General features: G+C 41.4%; 1 protein-coding gene across 2 annotated transcripts in view; it reads left to right on the forward strand.

Moving 5' to 3' along the window:
* The window catches only part of LOC112256062 (alpha-1A adrenergic receptor), a 29,041-nt gene that overhangs the window by 11,912 nt on the left and 1,196 nt on the right, over positions 1-15,933 (forward strand). Inside the window, exons 2-3 of one of the 2 annotated variants that reach the window (XR_002954361.2) lie at positions 9,497-9,638; positions 9,843-11,205. Coding sequence is in view for 1 of the 2 variants with exons in the window: in XM_024429017.2 (XP_024284785.1) it covers positions 9,497-9,638; positions 9,843-10,257 (557 nt within the window). In the remaining variant the exon portion in view is untranslated. Of the gene's footprint in view, positions 1-9,496; positions 9,639-9,842; positions 11,574-15,933 lie in introns of those variants that run through there. The other variant, XM_024429017.2, reaches the window with a different exon arrangement.

Here is a 15,933-nt window from a genome sequence, read left to right on the forward strand (position 1 = left end):
TCCCATTGTCTTTCATGTACCACCGGACACTGGCTACATCCGTGCCAAACAGTTGACAGTTTATACTGACAGTTATGTAGAGGAATTCAATATAAACACTGGCAAAAGGATACTGTAGAACAAAGTGTCATACACACAAAGTGCAGCACAAACACACAAAACAATCTAAAATAATACACGTAGCTTTCAAAGCTAAATATCACAAAGGACCTCCTGAGCAAACATGCAGGAAAAAGCTCTCCCGGTTTCTCTCCTGTTGTGTTCTTATCTTTCTTCTGTGCTCTCGAATCCTCTGTGTGTGTCAAATCAAATCAACCGTTATTGGTCACGTACACTGATCTACAGGTGTTATAGCCCAGGGCAGTCCAGAATATAATTGTCCTGTGTTTTATATATGCAGTATATTTGGAAAGTATTCAGACCCTTTGTCTTTTCCACATTTTGTTGTGTTGCAGCCTTATTCTAAAATTGATTAAATAGTTGTTTTCCCCTCAGCGTAAAAGGTTGTTTTTCCAAATGTATGGAAAACAAAGCAAAAATACCTTATTTATATAAGTATTCAGACCCTTTGCTATGAGACTCAAAATTGAGCTCAGGTGCATCCTGTTTCCATTGATCATCCTTGAGATGTTTCTACATCTTGATTATAGTAAATTAAATTGATTGGACATGATTTGGAAAGGCACACACCTGTCTATATAAGGTCTCACACTTGACAGTACATGTCAGAGCAAAAACTAAGAAATTGTCCGTAGAGCTCCAAGACAGGATTGTGTCGAGACACAGATCTGAGGAAGGGTATACATTTTTGTTTTCAGCAGTGAAGGTTTCCAAGAACACAGTGGCCTCCATCAACAAATGGAAGAAGTTTGGAACCACCAATACTCTTCCTAGAGCTGGCTACCCAGACAAACTGAGCAATCGGGGGAGAAAGGCCTTGGTCACGGAGGTGACCAAGAACATGGTGGTCACTCTGACAGATCTCCAGAGTTTCTCTGTGGAGATGGGAGAACCTTCTAGAAGGACAACCATTTCCTCAGCACTCTATCAATCAGGCCTTCATGGTAGAGTGTCCAGACGGAAGCCACTCCTCAGTAAAAGATACAAGACAGCCCGTTTGGAGTTTACCGAAAGGCACCTAAAGGACTCTCAGACCATGAGAAACAAGATTCTCTGGTCTGATGAAACCAAGATTGAACTCGTTGACCTGAATTCCGATCATCACATCTGGGGGAAACCTAGCACCACCCCTACGGTAAAGCATGGTGGTGGCAGCATCATGCTGTGGGGATGTTTTTCAGCAGCAGGGACTAGGAGAATGGTCAGGATCGAAGGAAAGATGAACGGAGCAAAGTACAGAGAGATCCTTAATGAAAACCTTCTCCAGAGCGCTCAGGACCGCAGACTGGGGTGAAACCTGTTTTTGCTTTGTCATTAGTGGGTATTGTGATGTCATTAGTGGGTATTGCGATGTCATTAGTGGGTATTGTGATGTCAGTAGTGGGTATTGTGTGTAGATTGATGAAGATTTTTTTTATTTCATCCATTTTAGAATAAGGCTGGAACGTATAAAAATGTGGATAATGTCAAGGGGTCTGAATGGAATAATGCTGTGAAATTGTGAAAATTATGATAATACCCTTTTAGTGTAAGAGCTGTTTGAAAAGATGGCCTGAAATTTCTACCTGTTTTGGTGGGATGGAGTTTAAGAAATAAGAATAAGAAAGATCTTTCCAAACCTATCTGTCAATAATAGCTAGTTGAGAAGTGTCTCTTTCTAAGAGGCTATTGATTTGATATTGAGATAAAAACATCTCCATTGAAACATTAACAATCCAAAGTAGATATATTAGGGTGAGCAGTGTCAGAATCCAGAATCTAAATATGAATACATGGTGTGTATAGACAGTTTATAATTTGTTAAACAAAATGATATGTTAAGTAATAGATATATTAGGATGAGCCTAATCCTCTGATAATCCTCTTTGTACATCAGTGTGTGTGTTGGGTTGAGTTGACACAGTGGCTGTGTGTATTGGTCCAGGCACTGTGGTCTAGGCACTGACCCATGGTCGTGGCCCCCAGGGGACTCTCTCTGTGTGTAGAGCCCACTCCTGACAGAGAGGCAGACAGGAACACAGCTTTGTTGGCATGGGCTCATACCAGGCTAACGGCCCCTCTGTGGTTCCCTGGCCCCTTGGAGGAAGTGAAGCTTCCCACTACCCACTGGTTCTCCTCTCAGTCCCAGTACACTGCTCCTTTAATTTGGCACAAAACCTTTAGCTCTGGCCAAGGACAGAGAGAGAGAGACAGAGAGAGACAGAGAGAGAGAGAGACAGAGAGAGAGAGAGAGAGAGAGATCAGCCAATCTCTCTGTGTGTGGCAGGGATGGCAAGGATGCACTGTTTACTGTGAGGCTTGAGTCACAGATGGCACAACGCATTTGCAATTAGGATAATCTCTGTGTGTGTTTTGGTCTGTGAGATGGAGAGAGCGAGAGAGAGAGACAGAGAGAGAGAGAGAGAGAGAGAGAGAGAGAGAGATCAGCCAATCTCTCTGTGTGTGGCAGGGATGGCAAGGATGCACTGTTTACTGTGAGGCTTGAGTCACAGATGGCACAACGCATTTGCAATTAGGATAATCTCTGTGTGTGTTTTGGTCTGTGAGATGGAGAGAGCGAGAGAGAGACAGAGGGAGAATGTTCTCTGTACGTGGCTTGACCTCCTGTACAGTACATGTATGAAACAGTGTTCACTGGCTGGTATTTTAGACGTCCACAGTAAATGAGATTACATAACCAGGAATTGATGCAGCGTAGGACTGCTTGAGATGCAGAATAGGTTGGGCATTAGGCCCCCAACTATCTACTTCTATCCCTCCTTCCCCCATTTACCTTCCTCTTTCTTTCTTTCTCTGTCTGTCTCTCTCTCTGTCTCTCTCTGTCACTCTCTTTCTGTCCATCTCCCTCCATCTCTGTCTGTCTCTCTCTCTGTCTCTCTCTGTCACTCTCTTTCTGTCCATCTCCCTCCATCTCTGTCTGTCTCTCTCTCTGTCTCTCTCTGTCACTCTCTTTCTGTCCATCTCCCTCCATCTCTGTCTGTCTCTCTCTCTGTCTCTCTCTGTCACTCTCTTTCTGTCCATCTCCCTCCATCTCTGTCTTTCAATCTTTCTCTATCTCTCTCTATTATTTGTTTACATTGCCAAAGTAAGTGAAATAGAAAATTAACAAAAGTGAAATAAACAATAAAAAATGTACAGTAAACAAAAGTTCCACTCTCTCTCCATCTCTCAAGTCTGGCACCACGTCGGGTCTGGGGTAAGAGTTGGAAAGGATTCCCTGGACAGGGCCCAGTCAGGGGTAAAGGATGAACTGGGTCGTACCACTAGAGTTGTGCCTGTAAAATGAGTGTCTTTGACAATACACACCACACTTTCAAACAGTAGATGAGTGTCAGAGTGTGTCAGATTGTCTAAAATGTTTGCTTATGTATAAATGCATTTGAAAATTATATGTTGTGCTTTGTCGTAGGAAGTCTGGAGCAATTAATATTATGACTGTTTTCGTAGTTGTGTCATGCGCTATGGAGTGGTAGTGTTATGCGATACTATATTCTAAATGCATAACTTAGTTGTGGTTCAGACAATGTTACCACTACCAGATGACAGTGTTACCATTACCAGATGACAGTGTTACCATTACTAGATGACAGTGTTACCATTACTAGATGACAGTGTTACCATTACTAGATGACAGTGTTACCATTACTAGATGACAGTGTTACCATTACTAGATGACAGTGTTACCATTACCAGATGACAGTGTTACCATTACTAGGTGACAGTGTTACCATTACCAGATGACAGTGTTACCATTACTAGATGACAGTGTTACCATTACTAGATGACAGTGTTACCATTACTAGATGACAGTGTCACCATTACTAGATGACAGTGTTACCATTACCAGATGACAGTGTTACCATTAATATATGAGTGTTACCAGTACTACCATATTACATTCTTACCAACACCAGATGGCAGTGTTATGTGAACCACTAGATGACAGTGTTACCAGTACTACCAGATGACAGTGTCACCATTACCAGATGACAGTATTACCAGTACTACCAGATGACAGTGTCACCATTACCAGATAACAGTATTACCAGTACTACCAGATGACAGTGTTACCATTACCAGATAACAGTATTACCAGTACTACCAGATGACAGTGTTACCAGTAGTACCAGTGGACAGTGTTACCAATACTACCAGATGACAGGGTAACCATTGCCAGATGACAGTAGTACCAGTACTACCAGATGACAGTGTAACCATTACCAGTTGACAGTGTTACTACTACCATATGACAGGATTACCAGTAATACCAGTGGACAGTTTTACCACTACCAGATGACAGTGTTACCAATACTACCAGATGACAGGGTAACCATTACCAGATTACCAGTGCTACCAGATGACAGTGTTACCAGTAGAACCAGTGGACAGTGTAAGCACTACCAGATGACAGTGTCACCAGTACTACCATATGGCAGTATAACCAATACTACCAGATGACAGGGTAACCATGACCAGATGACAGTATTACCAGTACTACCAGATGACAGTGTAACCATTACCAGTTGACAGTGTTACCAGTACTACCAGACAGTGTTACTACTACCATATGACATGATTATAACTACCAGTTGACAGTGTGAGTAGTACTACCGCATGACCAGTGGTACCAGTACCAGATGACAGTGTTAGCAGTACTATCAGATGACAGTGTTACTACTACTATATGACAGGATTATAATTACCAGTTGACAGTGTGAGTAGTACTACCACATGACCAGTGGTACCAGTACCAGATGACAGTGTTAGCAGTACTATCAGATGACAGTGTTACTACTACTATATGACAGGATTATAATTACCAGTTGACAGTGTGAGTAGTACTACCACATGACCAGTGGTACCAGTACCAGATGACAGTGTTAGCAGTACTATCAGATGACAGTGTTACTACTACTATATGACAGGATTATAATTACCAGTTGACAGTGTGAGTAGTACTATCACATGACCAGTGGTACCAGTACCAGATGACAGTGTTAGCAGTACTACCAGACAGTGTTACTACTACTATATGACAGGATTATAATTACCAGTTGACGTGTGAGTAGTACTACCACATGACCAGTGGTACCAGTACCAGATGACAGTGTTAGCAGTACTATCAGATGACAGTGTTACTACTACTATATGACAGGATTATAATTACCGGTTGACGTGTGAGTAGTACTACCACATGACCAGTGGTACCAGTACCAGATGACAGTGTTAGCAGTACTATCAGATTACAGTGTTACTACTACTATATGACAGGATTATAATTACCAGTTGACGTGTGAGTAGTACTATCACATGACCAGTGGTACCAGTACCAGATGACAGTATTACCAATACCACCAGATGACAGGGTAACCATTACCAGATGACAGTATTACCAGTACTACCAGATGACAGAGTAACCATTACCAGTTGACAGTGTTACCAGTACTACCAGACAGTGTTACTACTACTATATGACAGGATTATAACTACCAGTTGACGTGTGAGTAGTACTACCACATGACCAGTGGTACCAGTACCAGATGACAGTGTTACCAGTACTACCAGACAGAGTTACTACTACCATATGACATGATTATAATTACCAGTTGACAGTGTGAGTAGTACTTCCACATGACCAGTGGTACCAGTACCAGATGACAGTGTTACCAGTACTACCAGACAGAGTTACTACTACCATATGACATGATTATAATTACCAGTTGACAGTGTGAGTAGTACTTCCACATGACCAGTGGTAAAAGTACCAGATGACAGTGTTACAAGTACTACCAGATTACAGTTGTACCACTACCACATGACAGTTGTTACCAGTATTACCACATGATAGCTATACCACTTCCAGATGACAGTGTTACCAGCACCAGACGGCAGTGTTAACAGTACTATCAGACGACAGTGTTAACAGTACTATCAGACAACAGTGTTAACAGTACTATCAGACGACAGTGTTAACAGTAGGAAAAGGTCACAGTGTTAACAGTACTACCAGATTACAGTTTTCTCACTACCAGATGACTGTGTTAACAGTACTACCAGGTGAAAGGGTTACCAGTACCAGATGATAGTGTTTGCAGTACTACCAGATGACAGTGTTACCATTACTACCAGATGACAGGTGTCACCAGTGCTACCAGATGACAGGTGTTACCATTACTACCAGATTACAGGTGTCACCACTACCAGATGACAGTATTACCAGTACTACCAGCTGACAGTGTCACCAGATGACAGTGTTATCATCACTACCAGATGACAGTGTTACCACTTTGAGATAACAGTTGTTACCAGTACTACCAGATTACAGGTGTCACCATTACTAGATGACAGTATTACCAGTACTACCAGATGACAGGTGCCACCACTACCAGCTGACAGTGTTACAAGTACTACCAGATGACAGTGTTATCATCACTACCAGATGACAGTTTACCAGTACTACCAGATGACAGTGTTACCACGTTGAGATAAAAGTTGTTACCAGTACTACCAGATGACATTGTTACCAGTACTACCAAGTAATAGCATTACCATTACTACCAGATGACAGGTGTTACCGTTTTCAGTTGACAGGAATTACCAGTACCAGACGCACTTCTCTTTATGTTGGTGTCCTGGAAGAGATTCATCTGGAGGTGAAAGAAACACGCACATATTTAGGCGAGGTGTAGGCTAGCGAAATAAAACACTTGAAAAAGAAAAGGAGAGCCGCACACTAGGAGCTCAGATACAATCATGTAATAACCTAACATCCAGAGTTATGACAGACAAGCTGTTTCCATCAGGGTCCTGGAAGAGAACAATATGTGGTTCTCCAGATATTATGTCCTAATTTGTCCTATAACTTTCACACACGATTGCCTGGGATTATAGAGCATCCACAATTTTACCAGGAATGTGATTTTAATTTGGGCCGTTCATCTCCTCAGAGACCAAGTGCGGCTTACCCTACACCACAGACATCATTCAGACAGACGCACACACACACACACACACACACACACACACACACACACACACACACACACACACACACACAGAAATACACAGCCCAGCTATTCCATACTTATTTTATGTGTTTCACAACTCAGTGTTTTCTTTCCTAAGGCTTGAGATTTCTTTCCTATGAGATTCCCTCTCACCAGCGATGCTTGGCCGTAGCAGTGGGGAGTGTGACACAACATAACACAAACTAGCTGCTCTCATTAGTCTACAGAAGAAATGTGTTTGATGAGAATCCATGCTAATGTTGTAATCTACTGTAGTTAGGTGTTGGAACGTTTGTTATTGAGTCCAGGTTTTAGTCATTTAGTAGGTAAATGCATGTGGTCTCGCTTTTGCTCATAATTTTATTGTGGTGGTAAATGCTGTGCCTTGGCTTTGGCACCATGTAAAAACACATGGTAACAAATGTTGTGTTTTTTTAAACTGTTATTTAATAAGAAAACATATGTACATCCTTTACACCACAACACATCCATTTGTATGCATTGTAGAAAACACTGGGGGCTAGCAGGTTGGCTTGTCCCACTGGTATAGATGAGTAGTGACATGTTTTGTGGGTTTAGATATATCAATCTATTATTTTGAATGCTAGACAATGAACACAATTATTTAATATATTGTTTCAATAAAAATAAAGAACACTATTAAAATGCCTATTTCTTTAAGTAGTATAATGTGTCTCTCAGTTTGATTTCATTGGTGTTACCACCTTGACAAATCACTGATTACAAAGATATACAAGGACCTTGATTATTCCCTCCAGTAGCAAACAGTAGCAAACTTGAGGGAGGGGCCTATAAATCCTCTTCAGGAACGGACCCTTTTTTTCAATTTTCGCCTAAAATGTCATACCCTTTGACGTTTGTGGGAATGTGAAAGGAATGTAGGAGAATGTAACACAATAGATCTGGTAAATGATAATACAAAGAAAAAAACAACCTTTCTTTTGTATTTTTTTTTACACCATCATCTTTGAAATGCAAGAGAAAGGCCATCATGTATTATTCCAGCCCAGCTGCAATTTAGGTTTTGGCCACTATATGTCAGCAGTGAAAGTGCAAAGATTTAGACTGAGCCAATGAACCATTGCATTTCTGTTCAAAATGTTGTTTCCAACTGCCCTAATGTGCCTAATTGGTTGCTTTCAACTTTTCATGTTCAAAACTGTGCACTCTCCTCAAACAATAGCATGGTATTCTTTCACTGTAATAGCTACTGTAAATTGGACAGTGCAGTTAGATTAACACAAATTTAAGCTTTCTGACAATATCAGATATGTCTATGTCTTACGAAATTGTCTTGTTACTTACAACCTCATGCTAATAGCATTAGCCTACATTAGCTCAACGTCCCGCAGGGGACCCATCGATCCTGAAATATAAATATTACTGGTGACACAATGTTACCATAATGGTAAAGTCATTAACATACCATATTCATTTATTTAGAATGGGAAGATGTACCAGGGCTTCCAAGTGGCGCAGCGGTCTAAGGCACTGGCTCTCAGTGCTAGAGGTATCACTACAGACACCCTGGTTTGAATCCAGGCTGTATCACAACCAGCTGTGATTGAGAGTGCCATAGGGCGGTGCAGAATTGGCTCAGCGTGGTCCTGGTTTGGCAGGTGTAGGCCTTCATTGTAAATAAGAATTTGTTCTTAACTGACTTGCGTAGTTAAATAAAGGGAAACACATTTTATTTTTATTTTTTAATTCAAATGCAATGCACAAATGCCACTGTAATTGAAAAATGACCTTGAGATAGCAATCCTAAGAAGTTTAAGATGCTATGTAGCCTTGAACACATACCGATTCCTGCCCTCTTTTTTTTGAAGAGGTGCATCTCATCTGGAACGTATCTGTCTTCCCTCAGAATGTTGGGGTCATCCCAGGCATCCTGTTAGTGTTGTCATGTGTCAATTCCAAGTGGCTAGGTTGGTGTCCGCCAGCCAGGTCCGCCAGTCACATACCTGGGACTAATGTGGTGTCGTTGTCAGAAGAAGTAAACATTATATTTATCTAGTTTAGGATCTCTGGCCTCCTTTATTGTGTCTTCTGGCAATGTTGCAAAAGGCCGCAATGAGCTGTTTTTGTCCCCCGTTATTTATCTTTCACTGTGGCAGTTTACATGTCCAGCTGATTTGGTCCATCATGAACCACATGGTTTCATTACAGCATGCTGCCATCTATTGGACAAAAATAGAAGTACACTAGTGAGTTTATCAAGCAGCCTGACGTGTGCAGCTTTATGTATTGACTTCAATGATATAAAGGCTGTTGTTATGAATAGGGAACACAGATCAATACAGATCAATATAAAGCTGTATAACTTGTATCTGTTCTTGTTCCCCCAGGGTCTTTCAACCCAGACTTTCGTCCTCCTGAGACGCTGTTCAAGGTGTTCTTCTGGCTGGGCTACTTCAACTCCTGTCTCAACCCCATCATCTACCCCTGCTACAGCCGAGAGTTCAAACTGGCCTTCATACGCATCCTCCGGTTGGTCTATTACTTTAATACCTATCATATTACTGTACTCCTTAATTCATCTGCATCCTCCGGTTGGCCTTTCGTATTTCTTAGGCCAATGAAATAAAATTATGTTAGAGTATGTGCATTGTGTCTGTAGCTGTGGAAACAAAAGACACATTTCAATGGACAATGTTTTTAATTAAACATTTTCCCGCCCCTCCCCAACCTTAGATGCCAGTGTCACTATAGAAGTCGCCCAGGCTGGCGGGCTTCCAACTACCGCACCTCCCACTTCAACTCCTCTGGCCACTCACGGAAGAACTCTGCAGAGTCTGGCTACTCACGGAAGAACTCTGCCTGCCTCAACGGGAGCCAGCGCACCCTTCCCTCCTCAGCCAGCCCCAGCCCCAGCTACCTGCCGTCCTGCTCAGAGGGGGAGACCCTCTCCACCTGCTGGGCCTCTGCCGCCTCCAGGCCCTCCTCTATGCTGCCTGGGAGTCCTGCAGACTGCCAGCTGGGGACACTGAGGGGGGGTGTGGGGGGTGGAGGGACTCAGAGGGGGATGTCTCACAGGAAGTCCAGCCAGGGGGTGTTCTCGTTCCCATGTGGGGAGCGTGAAGGGGACATACCTGAGGATAAGGTTTGACTGTCTGGGAGTCTTACAGCCATCAGTTGTTGTTAAATGATTCCTGATGGGGATTTAAATCATGTTCAGTACCTGATTGATGAGGGGGAGTGATGTATGGTTCCATTTACTGTCATTGGTTCAAGTCAAGTCAAACTGTCAATGGTTTTGTATTGTTGGCATGGAAAATTGTTGAAGGAGTAGAGATGGCGCTACAGTGGCCTCTGCTGTATGTTAGCAGGTATTACTGAGCATCAGGGTCTGTCCAGCATCTGTTCAATGGAACAGTTTCAGATGGAGATGACTACAGATGAAGCTGTCTTGTATTTCTCAGAGAAATGATCAAGGGCAATAGTGTAGAAATGGGATAAACCACAAGAACTGTACATTATGGATTTGACCATAGCATACCAATGTATGCATCTGTTTCAAGGCTGTACATACAGGGAGATTCTCGTTTGGGCCAAAGACCGTCCTCCGTCCTCTCTCCTCCGTGACCCAGAAACCAATAAGTGGTTTAATGTTGGAGGAGTGTGTTAATTCGTTAGTGGGAGAACAGAAGAGTGTCTTCTCCTCCTCAATGGCCACCTTTCATCAAGGATACTCATGTGTATCCTAACGCGGAACAGTTTTGAAATCTGCCACACCCCCTTTGAATCAGCTTTTATGTCAGAGGAGAAAAAAATGAACACATTTCAAAATAATATGCTACTTATTGTTTTATCTATAAATGTATTGAACAACTCATTTTATTTGTTTTGAGCACTTTACATGTGTTTGGGGGATCCACCTGTGTAAATGCAATTTTCCTAGTGATGCGCAAGTGGAGAGGGACCGTCTCATTTCAAGCAACTGTATTTTCATCCACGTTCACTCTCCTCGCTGACTCTCCTTGATCAATTTTGACCTTTTTCAAAAGGAGGCGAGAATGGACGGAGGAGAGAGGACGGAGGAGAGAGGACGCCGGAGGTGAGCAAATCTAAGTTATAAAAGGCCACAGTATTGGCCCTAGGACTGGGAGAGACTATGCTACCTTGGGACTACCTGTAGAACTGCACCCTAATCTCTCATTCCTTCTCCTTCAGCTGGTCTGATCTGTAAATGTTTCTGGTCTCCTGGGGCTGTGGTCAACCTCTTTCAGTTGGTCTGATCTGTGATTGTTTCTGGTCTCCTGGGGCTGTGGTCAACCTCTTTCAGTTGGTCTGATCTGTGAATGTTTCTGTTGTGTGGTCAGTCGGAGAATGGTGCTATATGTAAAGAGCAGATGATCACATTTCTGTTAATGTCACTCATTGTCTTTATGGTGTGTTTGCTTAAATAAAGTCTAACCTGGTTTATCCGGTGTAGTAATCATATTGACAAACATCTAGTGGGTAAATAAAGACTAACCTGGTTTATCCGGTGTAGTAATCATATTGACAAACATCTAGTGGGTAAATAAAGACTAACCTGGTTTATCCGGTGTAGTAATCATATTGACAAACATCTAGTGGGTAAATAAAGACTAACCTGGTTTATCCGGTGTAGTAATCATATTGACAAACATCTAGTGGGTAAATAAAGTCTAACCTGGTTTATCCGGTGTAGTAATCATATGAGGAAACATCTAGTGGGTAAATAAAGTCTAACCTGGTTTATCTGGTGTAGTAATCATATGGGGAAACATCTAGTGGGTAAATAAAGTCTAACCTGGTTTATCCGGTGTAGTAATCATATTGACAAACATCTAGTGGGTAAATAAAGTCTAACCTGGTTTATCTGGTGTAGTAATCATATGGGGAAACATCTAGTGGGTAAATAAAGTCTAACCTGGTTTATCCGGTGTAGTAATCATATTGACAAACATCTAGTGGGTAAATAAAGTCTAACCTGGTTTATCCGGTGTAGTATTCATATTGACAAACATCTAGTGGGTAAATAAAGACTAACCTGGTTTATCCGGTGTAGTAATCATATGAGGAAACATCTAGTGGGTAAATAAAGTCTAACCTGGTTTATCCGGTGTAGTAATCATATTGACAAACATCTAGTGGGTAAATAAAGTCTAACCTGGTTTATCCGGTGTAGTATTCATATTGACAAACATCTAGTGGGTAAATAAAGACTTTCCTGGTTTATCCGGTGTAGTAATCATATGAGGAAACATCTAGTGGGTAAATAAAGTCTAACCTGGTTTATCCGGTGTAGTATTCATATTGACAAACATCTAGTGGGTAAATAAAGACTTTCCTGGTTTATCCGGTGTAGTAATCATATGAGGAAACATCTAGTGGGTAAATAAAGTCTAACCTGGTTTATCCGGTGTAGTATTCATATTGACAAACATCTAGTGGGTAAATAAAGACTTTCCTGGTTTATCCGGTGTAGTAATCATATGAGGAAACATCTAGTGGGTAAATAAAGTCTAACCTGGTTTATCCGGTGTAGTAATCATATTGACAAACATCTAGTGGGTAAATAAAGACTAACCTGGTTTATCCGGTGTAGTAATCATATGAGGAAACATCTAGTGGGTAAATAAAGTCTAACCTGGTTTATCCGGTGTAGTATTCATATTGACAAACATCTAGTGGGTAAATAAAGTCTAACCTGGTTTATCCGGTGTAGTATTCATATTGACAAACATCTAGTGGGTAAATAAAGTCTAACCTGGTTTATCCGGTGTAGTAATCATATTGACAAACATCTAGTGGGTAAATAAAGTCTAACCTGGTTTATCCGGTGTAGTATTCATATTGACAAACATCTAGTGGGTAAATAAAGACTAACCTGGTTTATCCGGTGTAGTATTCATATTGACAAACATCTAGTGGGTAAATAAAGACTAACCTGGTTTATCCGGTGTAGTAATCATATTGACAAACATCTAGTGGGTAAATAAAGTCTAACCTGGTTTATCCGGTGTAGTAATCATATGAGGAAACATCTAGTGGGTAAATAAAGTCTAACCTGGTTTATCCGGTGTAGTAATCATATTGACAAACATCTAGTGGGTAAATAAAGTCTAACCTGGTTTATCCGGTGTAGTAATCATATTGACAAACATCTAGTGGGTAAATAAAGTCTAACCTGGTTTATCCGGTGTAGTAATCATATTGACAAACATCTAGTGGGTAAATAAAGTCTAACCTGGTTTATCCGGTGTAGTAATCATATTGACAAACATCTAGTGGGTAAATAAAGACTAACCTGGTTTATCCGGTGTAGTAATCATATTGACAAACATCTAGTGGGTAAATAAAGTCTAACCTGGTTTATCCGGTGTAGTAATCATATTGACAAACATCTAGTGGGTAAATAAAGTCTAACCTGGTTTATCCGGTGTAGTAATCATATGAGGAAACATCTAGTGGGTAAATAAAGACTAACCTGGTTTATCCGGTGTAGTAATCATATTGACAAACATCTAGTGGGTAAATAAAGTCTAACCTGGTTTATCCGGTGTAGTAATCATATTGACAAACATCTAGTGGGTAAATAAAGTCTAACCTGGTTTATCCGGTGTAGTAATCATATGGGGAAACATCTAGTGGGTAAATAAAGACTAACCTGGTTTATCCGGTGTAGTAATCATATTGACAAACATCTAGTGGGTAAATAAAGTCTAACCTGGTTTATCCGGTGTAGTAATCATATGGGGAAACATCTAGTGGGTAAATAAAGACTAACCTAGTTTATCCGGTGTAGTAATCATATGGGGAAACATCTAGTGGGTAAATAAAGTCTAACCTGGTTTATCCGGTGTAGTAATCATATTGACAAACATCTAGTGGGTAAATAAAGTCTAACCTGGTTTATCCGGTGTAGTAATCATATGAGGAAACATCTAGTGGGTAAATAAAGTCTAACCTGGTTTATCCGGTGTAGTAATCATATTGACAAACATCTAGTGGGTAAATAAAGTCTAACCTGGTTTATCCGGTGTAGTGATCATATTGACAAACATCTAGTGGGTAAATAAAGTCTAACCTGGTTTATCCGGTGTAGTAATCATATTGACAAACATCTAGTGGGTAAATAAAGACTAACCTGGTTTATCCGGTGTAGTAATCATATTGACAAACATCTAGTGGGTAAATAAAGTCTAACCTGGTTTATCCGGTGTAGTAATCATATGAGGAAACATCTAGTGGGTAAATAAAGTCCAACCTGGTTTATCCGGTGTAGTAATCATATGAGGAAACATCTAGTGGGTATGAAAAGGTGTGTAGATAACATTGAGGTGTGTTTTGATTTGAGAGAAGAAAAAAAACACTGCTGTGGTTACACTCGCTACCCCATCGATGACAAATCTGATACACTCTGTAAATAAATATATTTCAAAATATTCCTCAAACTGTTATTCATATGTCGAAGATAAAATATTGTATGTTGCCTACATAGATTAAGGATTCGCAAAGGAGTGGTGTGATGGTACAAACAGACTGGTATCCAGGCACATTTTCAATACAGTCATGATCCCTTTTTCTTTACAGACATAATAGGTAATGATAGGCAATGATGAATTCTGCTTTAAGCAGTGATCAAACAGTCCTGAGTGACAGGGGTTGGGAGCAAACAGTGAGACAGTAACAGGAATACATTCAAAGAGCAGAGAGAGAGAGAGAGAGAGAGAGAGAAAGAGAGAGAGAGAGAGAGAGAGAGGGTTTATGGTTGTGATAGCACTGTATCGATCAGGCCTCATCTGAAAGAGCCATATGAAGCCATAGCTACCTAGTCTTCTCATTCATGCCCAGTTACCCCCTGACACCCTAATGCATGCTGGTTAATGATTGACATGTGTAGTGCTGCTATGACCACCCATGGCTGGAGACGCACAGCTGGGAGGTGTAGAGACAAACAGCACTGAGAGGGGACAAGGCAGTCCCTATGATAAAGGAAGAGATAGAGTGTAGTCGGAGTGTTAGACTCCAACCGAAAGCTATGGATCAATCGCTCAAACTAAGAGGATATTTATCTATTAATTAAGGGATTTTATCTTCAGCTAAGTCAGGATACATTGAGTTTATATATTTAGTGGGACATATGGCTGAAAGCCTCTTGTGATAGTAGTTATTAGTCTAATTCATTTACACCTTCTGGGTTCTCAGTAATTGGCCTGTGGATGGCTGGCGAGCTCTATCATGGTGTTCTACTCTCTGGGTCCAACTCTTCCACCACAGACTACATCAACCTCACTGATACTGCCGGATGACTGCCTTGCCTGGTTCACCAATTACTTTGCAGACAGAGTTCAGTGTGTCAAATCGGAGGGCATGCTGTCCGGTCCTCTGGCAGTCTCTATGGGGGTGCCACAGGGTTCCATCCTCGGGCCGACTCTTTTCTCTGTATATATCAATGATGTTGCTCTTGCTGCGGGCGATTCCCTGATCCACCTCTACGCAGACGACACCATTCTATATACTTCCGGCCCGTCCTTGGACACTGTGCTATCTAACCTCCAAACGAGCTTCAATGCCATACAACACTCCTTCCGTGGCCTCCAACTGCTCTTAAATGCTAGTAAAACCAAATGCATGCTTTTCAACCGTTCTCTGCCTGCACCCGCACGCCTGACCAGCATCACCACCCTGGATGGTTCCGACCTTGAATATGTGGACATCTATAAGTACCTAGGTGTCTGGCTAGACTGTAAACTCTCCTTCCAGACTCATCAAACATCTCCAATCGAAAATCAAATCAAGAGTCGGCTTTCTA

Source organism: Oncorhynchus tshawytscha, linkage group LG08, assembly GCF_018296145.1.
Source record: "Oncorhynchus tshawytscha isolate Ot180627B linkage group LG08, Otsh_v2.0, whole genome shotgun sequence".
NCBI lineage: Eukaryota > Metazoa > Chordata > Actinopteri > Salmoniformes > Salmonidae > Oncorhynchus > Oncorhynchus tshawytscha.